At 38.7% G+C, this 19,368-nt stretch overlaps 1 protein-coding gene across 4 annotated transcripts; it reads right to left on the bottom strand.

Annotated features, from left to right (window-relative positions):
* Nucleotides 1–2,594: 2,594 nt before the first annotated feature.
* On the bottom strand, nt 2,595–18,946 carry TSEN2 (tRNA splicing endonuclease subunit 2). Of its 4 annotated transcripts, none has more exons than XM_032772560.2 (12): nt 18,870–18,946; nt 17,445–17,668; nt 16,281–16,362; nt 16,105–16,141; nt 8,860–9,409; nt 8,530–8,607; nt 7,895–7,945; nt 6,668–6,806; nt 5,495–5,531; nt 4,346–4,457; nt 3,281–3,370; nt 2,595–2,911 (listed from the first exon to the last, which is right to left on the bottom strand). In XM_032772560.2, the coding sequence occupies exons 2-12, from the start codon at nt 17,631–17,633 to the stop codon at nt 2,852–2,854; spliced, it is 1,425 nt and encodes a 474-aa protein (XP_032628451.1). In that variant the 5' UTR covers nt 17,634–17,668; nt 18,870–18,946; the 3' UTR covers nt 2,595–2,851. The 4 variants fall into 4 exon arrangements, with proteins under 4 accessions (XP_032628451.1, XP_032628454.1, XP_074929523.1 ...); XM_032772563.2 differs by having other exon boundaries at nt 18,874–18,937; XM_075073422.1 differs by lacking the exon at nt 7,895–7,945.
* Nucleotides 18,947–19,368: the final 422 nt, after the last annotated feature.

Genomic DNA, 19,368 nt, shown 5'->3' with positions numbered 1-19,368 from the left:
TTCCATTTATTTCTTAATGCCGTAAATGCCTTCTGCCATTGTTTATTATATTTTATAATTATATTTAACATCAAGCGCTCCAAAAATGAAAAATCATAACACTGCAAGAAGTTCTCATTAGGGTGAAATTCACTCCTGTTCAGAGGGTAAGTACAAACCCACTGTACTACTTAATCCCTATTTTGAGAGTTCAAATGGAACTTAAATTGTGCAGGGGCCCTGAGATGTGTTTCTCCTTAAGGGTCAATTTCTGATTGGCTCAGAACAAGGACCTTCTGTGCTTTTACCAATCGGACTACACTTTGTGAATGAAAATAAATATATGGCAAGTTTTAGTCTTTCTGGTTATGCACTTCGAAAGTAAATATTTTGGTGCAATAGCATTGAAAATATTAAGTATGGTCTGGCTCTTTGGAAATAAATACCTTGATATCTTCTTTCTATAAATACCTTGACATTCAGCTCGAAGAGAGAGGCAATTATCCAGACACAACACTTCCAATTACAGTACAGATGCTAAAGAGGGAAAAAACACAAAAATTACAATATTTTCCCCTTTTTTTCAATTTTATACATAGTGTAATCTACAATGAAATGGTGCTTTATATTGCTGCATTGCTGGAACAGGATATGGCTGTATTGCAATGTGTTGACCATCTCCTGCTGGCCGATGATTCCTTGAGGATCATTACCAGCTGGCAGAGTTTAGAGCAACTCTTGCTTCTGCCGAGGTCAGGGTAGAAATGGCCAAAAAATCAGGGAGCCCCTCTGCTGTGCTGAGTGGAAACAGTGTATAAAGCAACATCCACTAAAACCAGTTTAAGTGGCTAACCAGGTTATCTTCTATAACCAATGACACCTGCAGTGCTACCAAGGGGGACACGTGTGGTGATAACTTACGTTGATAACATTTTATATTATGGAATATTTTTAATGCCAAATCACAGTAACAAGCATACAAGTAGCAAGCTGCCCAGCACTGTTTTAGCTATGCTAAATACAGCAATAATTTGAATTTTAGCTGTGCTTTGAGAAATCTGAAGCTAAGTCAAAGTTAAACTAGATTCTTAGATTACCAACCATACCAATGAATTTGGGTATAGCATCTCTCCCCTTCCCTCTATTGGACGCAATCAGAACTGCTTGCTTTGTGTCACAGAGGCCCTAGGCTGTTTATGTAAGGTACTTATTTGGCTGCCATATTACAATAGTATCTGAGTGTCTGTCTTCACTGTAGTTATCCCCACAACACCCCTTTGGAGTGGGGAAGTGTTATTGAGGCACAGTCAGGGCCGGCTCCAGCACCAGCGAAGGAAGCAGGTGCCTGGGCGGCCAGTAGAAAGGGGTGTAGTAAGAGGAGGCCCTGAGATATAAACCTTGGTATCAGAGGCCTGGTATGAGGCCTGAGGCCTGAACTAAAGTAATGGTCAAGACTTTGCTAACATAAAGCAAAGTTAAGCTGTGAGCCAGAGGCAGACCCTGCTCACAGAAGCTGGCAAGGAAAGAGCTGATGCTGCAGAAAGAGACGTACCTAAAAGATACTGGACACCAAATATCAAAACATTCGCATACTTGTACACTCCACACAGATAACAAGGAACAGACTAACCCATCCCAATGACGGGCAAAAGGGTAATCTGATGGATAGAATTGTTTTGTTCAAACCAACATGTACAAGGTGAGAAGCGGCACCTTGCTACGTAGAGGGGTTGCACCTCAATACATCAGGAGTGATGTATAACTTTTTTGTACCTTTGTATAAGAATGCATCCCTGGGGCAGTGTCTTTGTCCAGCTGAGGGGGCAGTGGAAAGTCCCGCCACTGACTGAGTCCATTGCCAGGGGGCACATATTTGTAGTATGCTCTGAAATAGACTAAGAAATCTACAGGGAACTATTATTGTGCTCAATACGGCAATAAACCTGGCCGACATGCCTTCGTACCTTACTAGACTGTGGTCATTGGGGGTTCTCTTCAGGTCTGCTGTGTCAGCTATCTGCGCAGAGCTGGGACAGCACACAGAGGGAACACATGCACGCAGCCGAGTGATATCAACCTTGAACAGAGCAGAGCATCACACCAGTAGCATCTGACAACAAGGGGCAGCATTCCATCTGTTATTGGGCCGGCATGGCCAGGTCTTCGGCGGCAGTTCAGAGGCGAGTCCTTCACTCCCTCTCTTCATCAGCAGCTCAATCGGGTTTTTCTTTTTTTTGTTCTGCTGCTTGGGGCGGCAAAAAAGCTGGAGCCGGCCCTGGGCACAGTGAGACTACATGACATGCCTAAGATTACACAGGAAGTCTGGGACCTGAATCCTGGTCTCCCAAATGCTAAACTAGTGCTCTAACTAGTGGGCAATCCTTCCTCTCCCTGGTAACACTGTGTTCAATCAGCAAAGGCTTATGCTTTCGGAGCAGGAAGATAAGAGTTTATGTAGTGGCTGACACACACCAAATGGCCATAGCATGCAGTCTAGTGACCAGTGTGAAGTCCTAGGTGTGTGTGGATTTGTTACATATTATACTGTTAGCAGACAATGCAGTGCAGTTAGCTTTGATAGCAATATGTTTAGAAGTTCTATAGGAATATGTATGTTGGATTGGGAAGAAATTACTTTAATTTTTTTCACATGGACAAATACAGTTATGCATTGTTTTTTTTCAGTACAACCTTCTCTGATAGTATACAGCATACTCCATGTTCTGTACAATGTAAACAGCATTGAGACATGCACTCTGAATATTTTAAATAGGAATATGGCACAGCTCTGCCATGTAAAGATTAGACTTTTCTGAACTTAATTTGTTTATAATATTTGCTCCTTTAACACTGGATTTCTTAGCCCATCTTATTATAGTTCATCTTGTTCACTGCGCTCTCGGGAAGAGACCCAACGATTTACAATCAGTTCCTGAAATAGAAACATGGATTATTACAAGACCAAAAAATAAAAAAAATAAGAAGCCTCCCCCGCCCTCCTGTCATGCCAGTCATAACGCAGTAGCAGCAATTCTTGATGCCCCCAACCTACATTTAAAGATTAACTTTGGGACCAGCTATCTCTGTGCCAGGCCTGCCTTCCAATGAATTTCTACCAACTTGGGTGCAACAGAATCTAGGATGCTCAACATCACGGTCTTGTGCTCTCCAGAAGTTGAAACATGCCAGAGAGAAAGCAAAAATTAAAGTGTGCTGCTATGCTAGGGAGCTGGAGTCTTCAACTGTCTCAAAGGATTGCTCAGCTAGCAAAGATGAAGAAATAATTCGGAGCACAACTTACTTGAACTTTAATTCTTTTTAGACAGTCTGGTGATGACATTTCTTTCTCAGTCATATCACATGGTCTAATCAAATAGCATAACATAAGTTCCTGTTGACAAATAAATACACAAATGTTCCTTATGTGAGACAAATGTTGAAGCTTCAATTGATTTTTTGAAACAGGTTTTAAATTAGAATCTCAGGTGTTTAGTTTGAACAACAGATCTCATCTCTTAGGCAAATTAAGAGGTATATACACTTGTATAATGCTTGTTAATGGGAACTAGATATACAAACTGAGGAGAGAACACACCCATTTGTGTATCTGCCTTGAGTCAGACATTACCACTCGTGTGACAACTGGATACCCTGGTAACTGGCATAGTAGAATTATCTATATAGACAGGTCATATAGTACCGGTAACCTTTTAGAAGTTTGCACATCCAAAATACTTTCCTATTTGGGCAGCTGAGTGGAGGTGGAAGCAGGAGCAGCTCTACGGATTTTTCTGCCCCAAGCATGGCAGGCAGGCTGGCTATCTCCAGTGGTTTGCTGCAGGAGGCCCACCGAAGCCGCGGGACCCAGCAGACCCTCCACAGGCAAGCCACCGAAGGCAGCCTGCCTGCCGCCCTTGCAGCACCGACAGAGCGCCCCCCGGGGCTTGCTGCCCCAAGCACGCGCTTGGCATGCTGAGGCCTGGAGTCGCCCCTGGGTGGAAGGAAGTTTGGAGTGCTGAGTTTGAAAGTTATTGGGGGAAATAAAGGGGTGTAGAATGGGGAAGTCCTGGAGTGACATTCCTTTCTAAGAGCCTGCACAGATGTGACCCTCCCACTCCAACCAAGGAGACCTGGATTGGATCCCTTAGAACCTATCAACATTGCTGCAAATACTGGCCAGGAAAGGATGTATTCAAACACTATTAGTGTGTGCTGCCCCCAGCCTAAATATGAAGCAATCATGCTCAGAACTCAAATTCTGATCCAAGTCCAGTGTTGCTTTTCCACAAAACATCTCTAAGCTAAACTATTACATTTACCAGTTAAAACTATTTCTAGATGCAGAATCAGTATCTTATGTTGTTACCTTAGAAACATTCATTGTTGTTCTGTTCAAGCCAGACAAAGACATCCAGTTGAGCGGTCTGCGCAGTGACCCCACAAAGTTGTCATTAACCAGTTCAGCAATGACTGAGTAACTGGAAAATAAACCCAAAGAATAGATTACATAGAGAAAATTATGGTCACTTAAAAATCCTGTAATTTAAAAACTTCAGTCTGAGAATATTTGGCTATTGTGACTGTCATAGCCAAAACAACAAACCTGTAGGCTGCAGACAAGCATAAGACCTGCATCTGTTTCTACTAGACAGAGCGGAAGTGGTGGATGCAATACTTAATTTGTGCCAGGCATTGCCAGGGTTGAGTCTGGTACCTCTAGGCTTGGCAGTTCATAGCACTGGCACCTCTGGGCTTGCCACGTCAGTTATGAAAGTAAAAAAATTGCTTGAGTACCGGCACTTAATTGCTCGAGTCCCATTACCTCTTTCATTACAAATTAAGCACTCGATGGAGGAGGTATATGGTGGATGCAGTGAATGATGGTTCCTCTCCCCACTGCTCCTACCTCACCCCACCATCGTGCTTCTCTTCTTTCAACAGTGTTCTCTTGAATGTGTCCATCTTTCATTCACACCCCATAACTAATTAGGCATGCAAATTGATTGGCAGAGGAATGGAGATCACTTATAATGAGTTATGGGCTTTTTTCCCTGGGTTACCCCCAACATTACCTAAATCATCCATAATAAAAAAGATATACTATTACGAAAATCAGATCATTTTTCTGATTTCAGTCAGCACATACGACATCTAGAGATGCCCAGAGAGGCATTCTGTAGTCTTCAATTATATTCTTAAATATCTGTATATTAACTCACTCTCAAACTTCTTGTTTTGTGCTTCTAGTAAAATGACATGTTGATTCAAAATATTTGCTTATCATGCATGCTTAACCTTCTTAGTTAGAAAACCTTCTTGGTTGGTTTGTTTTGGATGTAGAAGGTACAAGGCAGGAAAATCATACTTTTAATTGGGAGAAATATATCCCACTAAAAAGGGGGTGAGGAAGCGAGAAAATTGTATTCATTCAATTGAAACAAAAATAGAAGTTAAATCACACTAGTCAAATGCAGAGTAAGTATTTTATATTCAGAATATAAAGTGAATGCCAAACCTTGCATGGTAAAAGGGGGGACCTTTTCGATATAGCACTGCAAAAAAGAAATACTGTTTATTAGTCAGAGAATCATGAATTTTGGATCTCAGTATCAGAGATCAGAACCCTTATAAATAACTAAGGAATCATATCCATTACATAACCAATCAGAGGAGTGAGGCTGAACCCTTTCAACCAGCTTCAGCTGATCCTATTTAATTTCATGGCACATGTCAAAAGCCAGTGCTGTATAAAGTGCATAGGAAACAAAATTCAGACCAGAAAGCAAACTGCCGAAGAACAAGCTCAAATAAACTCATGTAGATGTCGGGCAACCAATACCAACATTTCACCTATTATAATGGTTATTTAGTAGACAGTGAAGAAATTGCATTCAGGTACAACTACTATACCATAAGGATTGTGTGTTAACTCCCAGTGCACACACAAACACATTCCTTAAGAGTCTTATAGTAGTTTCATCTGAATGAAAAGAAGCATTCTGTTATTTTATACAGACATGCTTTTCTTCATGGTTTACCATCATTTAACAATTTTCTATTTGAGGATAAATTATACTACTATCACTCATTTCAAACTACAAAACTGTAATCAAGAAATTATTACTTAACAATTCTTAAGCTATTTACTATGGAAGTACGGACACTACTGAATATGTCTATTTGGGAAGAAAGCATAACAAAACAAAAATAAGTGATTTGAATTACAACTTCAGTATATGCTCCAATTCAACTCCCACTGTTGGTGGAAAGATTTCCATAGAATTCAACAGGAATTGGATCAGGTTGTGAAAACAGAGAAAGCTTACTACTCCCAACACTCATTAATTCCACTTGGGCTTCTCTGCAGAGGGGGTGGATTGGCTCATGAGGGCAATTCCAGTGCAGTTCCATAGCTAATATCAAGCCTATAGGCCAAAGCTACAGGTCTCCAAGTCACTTACAGCCTGTTTTGGTACCAATGAATCTGTACAGGGGCAGACCATAGCCTCTGCCTGCATTAATACCTTATCTGCTAGCCTATAGCCTAACCAGCATGGAGAATCGTCTTCCACACAGGAGCTGTGGAGATCTGCTCTGCTTTTACAGCCCCAATGTCAAGTTTAAGTGGTGCACTGGCTATTAAAGATTTAGTTAAAAGCTATTCCATTTTCGAAAGGAAACTACTCACAGAGATCGGTTCCATACTTCAGTCCTACTTTGGGGACCCATCCCTTGCTTCGGAAGTAGTGATACGCCATGTATGTAGTTCTAAAATTAGGTTGCACTTCACTAAAAACTTCCCATAGCTTCAAAATAGTTAAAGGTTCCTAAAAATCATAACCAAATACATTAGTATTATTACACTAACCTGCTGCTCTTACTTACAGGGAAATACCCAGGAAATGTTGCACATAAAACAGTGTCTTTAGTAGAATATTCTATTCAAGTACCAAACATTATAATCTCATTGCAAAAAGACTACATTTGAGACGCTAGCACTATGAGGGTCCATTGTCTGCAACAGAAGTCTGCTTCAATAGGGGTTTACCAGTCAATACCAAAAAAAAAAAAAAAAAAAATACACAACAACAACAACAACAACAAACACAACCTTTGAGCTAGCAGAATTCTGCTAGGTCGCATGTTGGTAGCTCAGGACTCAAGAGCGAGAACCCTACACCAATGATATATGTAAAGAAAAATAAAAGCTATTGTTTGTTATGAAAGACAGTGGTTACAATTCAAACTGCAAACTTTTTCACAAAAGGGAGGGACATTCCTATACATACTTCTTCCCACACACCTCTTTTCTCTTATATTTCTCCCACCAACTCCACACACAAAACTTTCTTCCACAGAAGGTACCTGTTTATCTATATTTTGTTGCTAAATAAAAAGCATTGCACGAAGTTTATGGACAATATTCTTATGTCTACACAAATAGACAACTAAAGAGAAAAATTTCCAAATCCCTCTAGTTGGTAGTTGCTGCCTTTGAGATTAGCAGCATGCGATTCTGTCATAGGGCTGGTCTACACTACGGGGTAAAATCGATTTTAGATACGCAATTTCAGCTACGTGAATAACGTAGCTGAAGTCGAATATCTAAAATTGATTTACTCACCCGTCCTCACCGTGCGGGATCGATGTCCGCGGCTCGCCATGTCGATTCCAGAACTCCGTTGGGGTTGATGGAGTTCCGGAATCGATATAAGCGCCCCAGCGATCAATATATCCCGTCTAGATTAGATGCGATATATCGATCCCTGAGCAATTGATTTTAACGCGCCGATACGGCGCGTAGTCTAGACGTGGCCATAGTAGTTCGAAGTTTGAGACAGTGATCTATATCCAAGTCAACAGTATTTTGCATCTTTCAGAGTAAAAGTTGCAGATAACTAAATTAACATCTTACCTCGTTATAATAAATACTCAAACATCCTAGAGCATAGACCAAGAAAAATGCCTAAAAACGTAAAAAGAGTAAGTTAAAATATTCTGTCTGTATCGCATGGAGACCTGTATAAGATTAACATGTTATAACAAACTCTAGAATTATCGCATAAGAGAAGTTTGAAAGCCACCGAAAGAGAGACATTCCCAGAGAATCACCTCTGAAGTATGTCATTGTGACTTTAAAGATAAACCAGCATTATCAGAATTTTACTCACAGGAGAGCAGCATATGCAGATACTGTATTCTAATTAAAGCAGTGTGTATAGATATTTTTGGAAGAAAAACTGGATACAGGATTGTATGTGAAAATTATAGGTCTGTTCCTGTAGCCCTTACTCATGTGACTAGCCACTCTGAGATAAATGGAATTATTCATATGCATAAAATCTACAGGACTGGTCCCTTGAATGTCTTTCACTATATGTCCACGTAATCTAAAGATCATTAAAATTATTAGTAAATTTACCAAAAACAGTGCAAACTTTTTTTAAATCCAAAGACAGATCATTCTTTAAGAAAGAGGTATTTATTGCATAGATTAGTGCTTTGTTCTGATGTTAGAAGAAAAAGAAGTTTCACAATATTTAAACATACCTCCTCCAGACTGAGTTGCAAATATTCAAAAATCCTAAATGGATTTCTTCTACATACTAATTTTTCCCTTTTGATTAACTAAAAGAAAAAAGTATAAAAATAAAATTATAAAGAAGCAACCAAAGAAAAAGGAAATGTGTGTGCCATTCAAATGACATTTTTCAAACATCTTAGATTCCACCTTAACTTTTCATTAAACATTAGTGATTTATTTACTATATAGATGAACATTTAAATCGACAACAATATTGAATTGTGAAAAGAACACACTGACTATATTTAGTAAAATAAAATAAGTTATCCCTGAAACAGACAACTCGCTTGGCTTACATTTGATTTATCATTTGCTGCTTCATCTTCATGACACAATTTGCTTTCTTCTTCCTGCACCAATACATACTCATAAGCATGTTCTTTCCCTTGGTTATGAAATACTTGGTTGGTATAGTCTTCGGCCTTGCAGCCACAGTGCACAATAAAATTATCATGTTTTTGGCAATGTACTTTAACTATAGCTTTAGTGTCCAATGGATACAGTTCCTCAGAGCCACAGTTCACTAATGGATCATGGTAAGCTGAATCACCTTCCAAACAAGCTGTCTTGCAGTTTACACTCATGTTATGACATTTAACATTCGGTGCTGCTGAATCTCCATTATTTATGGAAGAATCTCTTGAAAGTTTCATTCCATCTTCTACGTTTTCCATTTCTGCAGCCATTCTGCAGTAAGAGTCATCATTTTGTGCAACTTCTCCTTCCCCTTTCATAAAAGGCAGATCAAATGGCTTAGTATAATTTTCAAGAATTTTGTTAATGGAGCAGTCATCAAGTCCTTGTTCTTGCATAAGGCTTTTAGCCCATTCTAGATGACACTGGTACCTGGATAATGGAAAAACAAGAAGTGGAAGATTCTAGGACAGAGTACTGTTCAACTAATACGTTAAAGCTAGGGCTGTCAAGCAATTAAAACAATTAATCACAATCGCATGATTAAAAAATTAATTGCTCTTAATCATGCTGTTAAACAATAATAGAACACCATTTAAATATTTGTGGATGTTTTCTACATTTTCAAGTATATTGATTTCAATTACAACAGAACACCAAGTGTACAGTGCTCACTTAATAAAATAAATATATGCACTGTAAAATAGTATTTTTCAATTCATCTCATACAAGTACTGTACTGCAATCTCTTTATCATGAAAATTCTACATTTGTAAGTTCAACAGTGTAAAAAAAAAACCACTGCATTAAAAAATAAAACAATGTAAAACCTTGGAGCCTACAAGTCTATTCAGTCCTACTTCTTGTTCAGCCAATCGCTCAGACAAATAAGTTTGGTTATAATTTGCAGGAGATAATGCTGCCCATTTCTTGTTTACAATATCACCTGAAAGTGAGAACAGGCATTCACATGGCTCTGTTGTAGCCAGCATTGCAAGGTATTTTTGTGCCAGATATGCTAAACATTTGTATGCCCCTTCATGCCTCAACCACCATTCCAATGACACGCTTCCATGCTGATGATGCTCGTTAAAAAAATTACGTGTTAATTAAATTTGTGACTGAACTCCTTGGGGGAGAACTGTATGTCTCCTGTTCTGTTTTACCTGCATTCTAGCATATATTTCATGTTCTAGCGGTCTTGGATGATGACCCAGCACGTTTGTTTTAAGAACACTTTCACAGCTGATTTGACAAAATGCAAAGAAGGTACCAATGTAAGATTTCTAAAAACAGCTACAGCACTGGATCCAAAGTTTAAGAATCTGAAGTGCTGTCCAAAATCTGAGGGACTAGGTGTGGAGCATCCTTTCAGAAGTCTTAAAAGAGCAACACTCCAAACTACAGAACTCAAATCACCAACAAAGAAAATCAACCTTCTGCTGGTGGCATCTGACTCAGATGACGAAAATGAATGTGTGTCGGTCCACTCTGCAGAAACCATCATCAGCATGGACACTTGTCCTCTGGAATGGTGGTTGAAGCATGAAGGGACATACGAATGTTTAGCATATCTAGCACGAATATACCTTGCAACGCCGGCAACAAAAGTGCCATGTGAATGCCTGTTTTCACTTTCAGGTGATATTGTAAATCAGGAGTTGGCAACCTTTCAGAAGTGGTGTGCCGAGTCTTCATTTATTCACTCTAGTTTAAAGGTTTCGCGTGCCAGTAATACATTTTAACATTTTGAGAAGGTCTCTTTCTATAAGTCTATAATATATAACTAAACTATTGTTGTATGTAAAGTAAATAAGGTTTTAAAAATGTTTAAGAAGTTTCATTTCAAATTAAATTAAAACGCAGAGCCCCCCTAGACCGGTGGCCAGGACCTGGGCAACGTGAGTGCCACTGAAAATCAGCTCGCGTGCCGCCTTTGGCATGCGTGCCACAGGTTGCCTTACTATTTACAACAGGCGTAGGAGACAGCAGTATCACCCGTATATGTAAACAAACTTGTTTGTCTTAACAACTGGCTGAACAAGAAGTAGAATCGAGTGGACTTATAGGCTCTAAAGTTTTACATTGTTTTGTTTTTGAGTGCAGTTATGTAACAAAAAAAAAAAAGTCTACATTTGTAAGTTACACTGTCATGATAAAGAGATAGCACTTCAGTATTTGTATAAGGTGAACTGAAAAATACTATCATTTTACAGTGCAAATATTTAATAAAAATAATATAAAGTGAGCACTGTACACTTGGTATTCTGTCTTGTAACAGAAATCAATATATTTGAAAATGTAGAAAAACATCCAAAATATTTAATAAATTTCAATTGGTATTCTATTATTTAACAGTGCAATTAATCGCGATTTTTTTTAATAGCGTGAGTTAACTGCAGTTAATCAACAGCTCTAATTAAAACCAACAATACAATATAGAAATGAATGTTAATGCTTCCATAATTCATTTTTAAATTTAAAATGTGTTTTTTAAACTGATCCAACACACTAGTTAAAATGGAGAGTAACCAATTTATAAGACTCTGATATTCTATAGTGCTGTGACACTGTAGAAAATACACCCAACTCAAGATCACCATAACATTAAGCTTTCTATATATTTTAAAAATAAATTACATATTTACTTATAGCTACATGCTGGGATCCCAAAGATAATGTTATAGTGAGGACTAAGTGAATAACAGATGGCACTTCTTAACAAGCAGCTGAACAACACAAACTTATCTAAACATGAAGCCTACAAAAAAAATTATACCAGACTAATTCACCTTTTAAATCTTAGTTAAATTCTGAATGTATTTAAAGGAAAAGACTAAACAGTGTTTCAACCCAAGTATAAGTGGATCTGGAACAAATGAAGTCTGAAGAGAAGACATTTCCTAATGGCTGCTATATGAAAGCTAAGCACACTATAAAGCTTAAAGGCCCAATTCTGCAGTACGCACTCAACCAAATCTTAAAGGAAATATTGCCTGTGAAAGGACTTCAGGATCAGGCCCTACATGATTACCAGCTACTGCAATGAAGACTTTATATAAACAGTGTTCACATTCATCATATGTTATATAGTAGCTAAAAGTAGAATTTAAGGATGCTGATTTAAACAGCTGACAATAGAAAACATTGAAGACCAATGACAAAATATGTCCCGAACTACTTCTCAGCTACAAACAAATCTTTGCAGAATTTCAGTTTCAAATCAATGCATCAGTATCTGAAGGTGCTGTGCCTTGGATATATTTAGGCCCAACTTATTCAGAAATGCCCTTGGAAAGGTCATTCTAAAACTAAACTAAGTGATACTATTGTAAATAGTTTATAGCTGAATAAAAGCGGTCTTGTAAATGTGACTTGAACAGGCTATCAACAGTAATATGATAAACACCTGGAAAGGTCTTTCCAAATTAAAAAAAAAAAGTTTTACTTCGTTTTGCAGTTCTAACACAGGAGATGGGAACACAAGGAAGCTCAGCAAGATATTTAACTCATTTAGGAAATGTTTTTAACTCTATACATTTATATCTCCTAAGACTGTGACATACCTATAATTTTACAGTTTGAAATCCGAAGTATTTGGTAATTCGAAGGTACTTTAAGAAGGTCTACTAAATAGCAAGCCTTAAAGTGCAAATGGCAAAAAAACTGGACATGTTCTCTTTGTTCCTTTATGATATATAAAGAAGATCTGAAAGCCTCGCTGTTCCACCCCCAAGTCCCCAAAATAAAAAAATTCTGCTTTCTTTCTTAATTAGATACTCAGGTTTTGTCTATTATGGAAGACACTATTGCAAATGGAAAACTGGTAGGATTATGACATCATAGATAACAATGAAAAAAAATTGATGAAAGGATACATGATTTTTATTTAGACTGTTTAGAACTGCAGTTTTTGTGAAAAACTAAGACACTTCAGATAAAAGTCACCCCAAGTCTTCAAATAATGACCGGGAAAAGGGTTCCAGTACACATTTCCAAATCAACCATGAAATCCTCCAATAACAAAGAAAAGTTAGCTGTAGGGAGAACTCCAACTCCAGCTATTTGGCAGCCACAGGAGTGGGATTTCTGCTTCATTTTTCCTTTTAACATGCCAGCCAGGCCATATGATCCTCTGAAGTCAAACATTAGTTAAAGACAACTATTTGAAATTTGAAAATATCTTGGTCAAAGATACCAGTGCAAGTACAAACTGAAAGTCTAGGGTACAAAAGTGAATACGGGACTATAACTCCTAAATATATAAAAAAAAAAAAATTCTTACTAATCTTTAAGATAAACCCAAACTAAAAGGACATCAACTTGAAATCTAGGGTTTTTTGTTTTTTTAAATAGTTTGAAATAATTTCAGGCACTGCATAAGAACGGCCATACAGGGTCAGACTAAAGGTCCATCTAGCCCAGCATCCTGTCTTCTGACAGTGATCAATGCCAGGTACCCCAGAGGGAATGAACGGGTAATCATCAAGTTATCCATTCTCTGTCGCTCATTCCCAGCTTCTGGCAAACAGAGGCTAGGGACACCATCCCTGCCCATCCTGGCGAATAAATTAATAGAGGATAGACCTATCAATGGCTATCTAGATTTTTTTTGGACCTTGTTATAGTCTTGGCCTTCACAACATCCTCTGGCAAAGAGCTCCACAGGCTGACTATGCGCTGTGTGAAGAAATACTTCCTTCTGTTTGTATTAAACCTGCTACCTATTAATTTCATTTGGTGACCCCTAGTTCTTGTGTAATGAGGAGTAAATAACACTTCCTTATTTACTTTCTCCACACCAGTCATGATTTTACAGACCTCTATCATATCCACCTCACCCTCTCGCTGCCTTGATTGTTTCTTTTCCATGCTGAAAAGTCCCACTCTTATTACTCTCTCCTCATATGGAAGCCATTCCATACCATTAATCATTTTTGTTGCCCTTTCTGAACCTTTTCCAATATAGCTTTTTTTAGGGAGGGACAACCACATTTGCACGCAGTATTCAAGATGTGGGTGTACTGTGGATTCATATAGAGGCAATATGATATTTTCTGTCTTATTATCTATCCCTTTCTTAATGATTCCCAACATTCTGTTCGCTTTTTTGACTACCACTGCACATTGAGTGGATGTTTTCAGAAAACTATCCACAATGACTCCAAGATCTCTTTCTTGAGTGGTAACAGCTAATTTAGACCCCATCATTTCATATATATAGTTGAGATTATGTTTTCTAATGTACATTATTTTGCATTTATCAACATGAGAGACTTGTGTCTCTCTGCCAATTATGTGACTATGCAATAGCAGTTTCTCATTTTTAACACTTTTTCTCTGTCTTGCTGTTGCTGTGTAAGAGATGCACACAAGCAGAAAGAAACTGACTGACTATATAGGGGAAATACATATAAAGTGTTGTTAAAAATCAATTCTAATCTTTTCCAATTATCATAATTCTAGTTCTTACTTGTAACAGTGGGCATAGAATTTTCAGAGAGAAGTGGAATTTTTAAACTGACAAATGTTATTCTATAGGAGATTATTTTGATATCTAACTTAAAACAAAAGTCCCTAACTACTGCTATAATTATAAAGACAATTACAGCCAGCTACATAGTTTTAAAACTAACAGTGCAAGTAGCAGTAGTAGTAAAATACTTTACTTCCCCAACTGAAATTTAGAGATGGCAATTAAGTAGGAAACAAAAGCACTATAAGGACAGTTAAAATCAAAACAAGTTATGCAGATGAACATGAAATTCAAATCCCTCCCTTCAAAATTTCTTCAAAAGGAAAGCCATGAATCATCCAATGTTATCTACTACAGACTGTTTTTAAACTGTTAAAAAATTTGATCAGCATATATGAATGTTACTGTCATATTATATAAGGTGGTTCCATATAGGGCTGTCCCTAGAGGAATGTGCAGCCCAGAGTGGAAGTGATGGATTCCTCCCTTCCGGGATCGACCGCGCTAGCCAGTCGCACTGGCCTGCAGGGCACCCCAAAGTGCAGGGCCTGGAGCAAGTGTGCGTGTGTGGGGCTCAGGTGGCGATGACGGATTCATCTCTTCTGGGACCGACCATGCCGGCTAATTGCACCGCCCAAACATGGAGCCTGATTCGCTCTACCCAACGGAAGGCTCTGGTTCCATATCTTTCATCACCAAATAAAACAGACAAAGCTTTTATTGTACTGTACTTGATTACCATACAATAGCACTTACAGTACATAGCATTTTATTCATCTGAATAAAATGCTATGAAGCATGCTATATACCCTGCACTAAAAGGGCTGTCACAATGCCTACTGAGATCTGAAGTGGTTAATTGCACTACCACAAAATAAATTAATATTGGTAATATGTATTTCTGCAGTAGCATACATCTGATTATTGGTGGGGGGGTGTGAAAGAACCATTTGTCATGTGTTTTCTTTAACTTGAAATGGTAATTATAAAAGACTACATTTTGTAATCCTACGGGTATGAAAAATAATACAGCAACTAATTTATGCCCCTCACTGGTTGTTTCTTAAACTAGTTGGTTGAATTCAAAACAAAAAAAAAACCCACCAATTCCCTAACTTATTTTCTGCATAATAAAACAAAAGTGCTAAATCTGAAGTCATCATGCAGGCAAACTCAGGAAAAAGATCACACTCTGTCAGATTAAAATTTTATGTAAAACATTAAAATTGTATTTAAGCGTTAAAGACTGTTTCTGCCCATTCTGAATGAACCTAGTAAGCAAATAGGAAAACTATTAAAAACAGCCTGCCCCAGAATAACCTCCCTTTTTTGTTGCAGAAGTATAAAGGGTTCCTTCTATGTTCATATAATCATGAATCAGTTGCTCATGTTATAGTGAATACACTCTTGGCTCTAATTCCACTGCTTACTCAAGCAAAACTCCCAAAGCTTACATGGAAAAAACAATGCTAGGAATGTTATCTAATATTTTAACCGTCTTTAGGTTTTAGGAACTGGAAACAAGGAAGAGAAACAAAACTATGCGAATCGGCCTTTTTACAAGCCAGTTTGGGAACCATTGGGCTAAAAGATGAAGCCAAATGAACTGTTACTGTACAAACTTAGGATACAGTAAGAAAGTTGCACTTACTTTTTTGATGAGAGTATGGGCATGTTTATCTTGGCATCTGCATTAAAAGAGAAAATGTTATTTACAAGTGTTTTCGCAATGCAATGATCTACATGCATGTATCTGCAATTAATAATTAGGACAAACCAAGCGGATATTACTAAACTGTCAAGAGAGTGGAAAGTAGTGTGATTTACCTTGCCACTTAGCAACCAATAAAGGGTCTGAAATATTGTATTCTGGTCTGCTTCTTGAAAGAATACCTTTTCCAAAATAGCCCTGCAGGTGCAGGGGGAAAAAAGTTGATCAGAATTATTGATACAAAAAATAAAAAAGAATATCTATCCAAAGATCTAAATGCCCCTTATCATAAATTACAAAACCACAATTAGATCAACCACTGAACACCAAACTCACCCACCCCAAAACATGTGAATTTTCTCAAAGAACCACCTCTGCAGCAGCTCATGTAAATAAATGTCTTGCAGAATGCTGCGAAGGTCAATAGATATGGATTATTTCAGAACAGGAGTGAAAGTCTGTTGCAAAGCTTAGGGTTCCTTCACAGAGAATGTACTACCAACAGCCCCCTCTCTTTTAAACTGAGAGGTAGTCCGCTTAAGTGCCACTGCCAATTTCATCTGTGGTAGTATGACACAATGATAAAGGCGATCTTTCAAGTAGTGAGGTACCAAATGATTTGTGGCTTTATGAATCAAACCCAGCACCTTAAATTCAATTCAGAAACCAAAAAGTATTCACAGCATATCACGGAGTACCAGTGACATGTGTGGCCATTTAATGGCCAGGCCACTGCATTCTGCAACACCTTAAGTTTCCTGACTGATCTAAGGTTTGTTACTTAACATCTAACAATTAATCCAACATTAGGCATGTAGAGTTCAGAAATTAAAAATGTTTTCTTTATTAATCCTAAAAAATTGAACAAGCAAAAAACTTCAATAGTTTTTTTAATCAAGGCACTATTAATAATTTTTAGAATATATTATTTTTACACTGATGATTAAGTGAGGTTCCAAGAACAGGCAAGTCCTTGCATGATATTCAGTCAAATACAGTATTAATTACTATAAATCCTATTGACCTTGTTATTCTATTGCCTTATTACTGACCTTATCATTGGGAATAAAGAAATATATCTTTATTGCTAGTTTTATGACTTCTGATGCTGTATTGCCATTTTACTCCAAAATATATTTTTTCATGTTAGGAATAAAATGCTTATAAATTTCATATGTAACACAGATCAAATTATACTAGAGAATGTTGTTTACAGAGCAGGTTAGCGATACCACAAATAGCATGCATTGAACATAGAGAATTCAAACATGGAATGTTACCTTGCTATACAGCTGTTCTATATCTTTGGAGTTCCTCACAATTACATTGTTGTTAATAATTTCAGCCTGGTATATCTTGAAATACTTTCCACAGATGTCTTCCGGGGAGGCAGGAATAGGGAATGGAGAATCATATGACTCAAACACTCTTCTTTTCCTTCTCGGGGCATGGAAAACTGCTTCTACCATTTTCCAATAGTAACCTTTCCCTAAACAATGATAAGCTAAAGACAAAGAGCAGAAAAATACATTTTTAATATTTTAGAAGCAGTTTTATTTTACATATCTGGATATCACTGCCTGCATTGCAAATCACCAATAAAACCCAGGTCTCTCAACTCCCATTCTCTAATCACTAGACTATACACCAAGAAATATTTCTTTAACAAGTTATTCTCATTTTTCGTATTGCAGTTGGACCTAAAGGTCAGGCTCCCATTATGCTATCCATTGTACAAAAATATAGCAAAGAAACAGTCCCTGTCTAAAAAAGTTTACAATCTAAGAGGAGAGACAACAGATGGATACGACAGACAGGGTAGCACAAGGTAAATAGTAAGGCAGTTACAATAAGCACCAATCCCAGAATACCGCCTAACTATTGTTAAGTGTTTTGTAAGCATCATGACAAGGTGGAAGAATTTTAAAGAGCTTTAAAAAAAAGAACAATGTGTGTTTTGTAGATTTTTGTTTTTACTGAATGCTCCTTCCATGCGTAAGCAGTGGTGTAGGAAATAGCACTATAGTACTCTTCAAAAATCTGACAAATGGGCAATCAACAGTGTCATTGGTGGCAAATCAGAGGCTGTTGTCTATATCTCAATAGTGTAGACAAGGTAATAGGGAAGGCATTTCTATGTTGACTATTATTATTAAAGATATGCCTACTGCCACAAACCCATCAACAATATAGCACACATGAACGAAAAGATGGGAAGGAATAGCCAAACATTTTTAAAAGTGCTGTATTCATCTTGTGGGAGACCAGTAAACCAAATAACCAGCTAGCTAACATTTGTAACACAGCTGACTTATTCTCTACTGTTGGGCACCCTGTATAACTTAGGCCTGTGCAAAGTGGATGTAAAATCACAACCAGGTCAGACTGCTCCATTCCCACCAAACTTTTAACATCTTTGCACAGCTGTAAACAGCAACACCCTGTGCCGGGCTTGTGGGAATCAGGCATTGCCTTTCCCCATCTATCACTGAGTATGTTTACGGCAGCACGCAAATAACGAAGGCAGAGGGGACAGGCCCCGTCCAGTAACTATTTCACTGAGATATCGGCAGGCGTCATCAGGAGGTCCTGGCAGGTGTCTCCTCTCCACGGAGCGGGGCACAGCGGAGGGGCGGGACCCGACCAAGGGAGGCCCGAGGCGTGACGTTCTAGCCCTGTGTACGTCATGCATACAAGCCACGCACCTACTCTGAGGCGCGGGACGACTCTCGCCGGCGCCCCTCTGCCGGTGGCTGAGGCTGAGCTGTGTCACGTGCGGCCCAATGAGAGCCCCAGACGCCACAATAGCCGGTTCTTCCAGACTAGGCGCCCTTCCGTTACCATAGCAACCACTGGGCCGTAAAACAGCGACAGCGTCGCAAAACAAACCGGCTAGCGGCGCGAGAGAGCCACGCGACCCCTTAGAGTTAAGACCAGCCTCTCTCAGACCTCGGCTCCTTGCGCGCACATGCGCAGGAGAGCAGGGCGCCGAGCCTGGTAGTTAGCGCTAGCTTCCGCGCATGCGCACATGGCTGGCTATGGGACCGCGGGAAGCAGAAGGGCAGGCCGATGGACCGCCCCCAAATTAACAAATGGGCCGCGCGCTGCAAAGTGAGGGGGAGTTTTCGTCGGTCCGCCGTATAGTTCAGGGGCAGGGGTCGTATCACCCCATCTCACGGCGGGGCGGGCTATGGTGGGACCCCA

The sequence above is a fragment of the Chelonoidis abingdonii genome, chromosome 17, assembly GCF_003597395.2.
Source record: "Chelonoidis abingdonii isolate Lonesome George chromosome 17, CheloAbing_2.0, whole genome shotgun sequence".
NCBI classification, from domain to species: domain Eukaryota; kingdom Metazoa; phylum Chordata; order Testudines; family Testudinidae; genus Chelonoidis; species Chelonoidis abingdonii.
This window is presented reverse-complemented; position numbering and strand designations above follow the sequence as displayed.

Coding starts and splice junctions, on each gene's coding strand:
- TSEN2 (XM_032772560.2), bottom strand. CDS start 17,633: ATGGTAGAAGCAGTTTTCCATGCCCCGAGAAGGAAAAGAAGAGTGTTT. Junction 16,363..17,444: donor TAGAACAGCTGTATAGCAAG/GTAACATTCCAT, acceptor CTGCACCTGCAG/GGCTATTTTGGAAAAGGTAT. Junction 8,608..8,859: donor CAGCAAATGATAAATCAAAT/GTAAGCCAAGCG, acceptor TTTTTCTTTTAG/TTAATCAAAAGGGAAAAATT.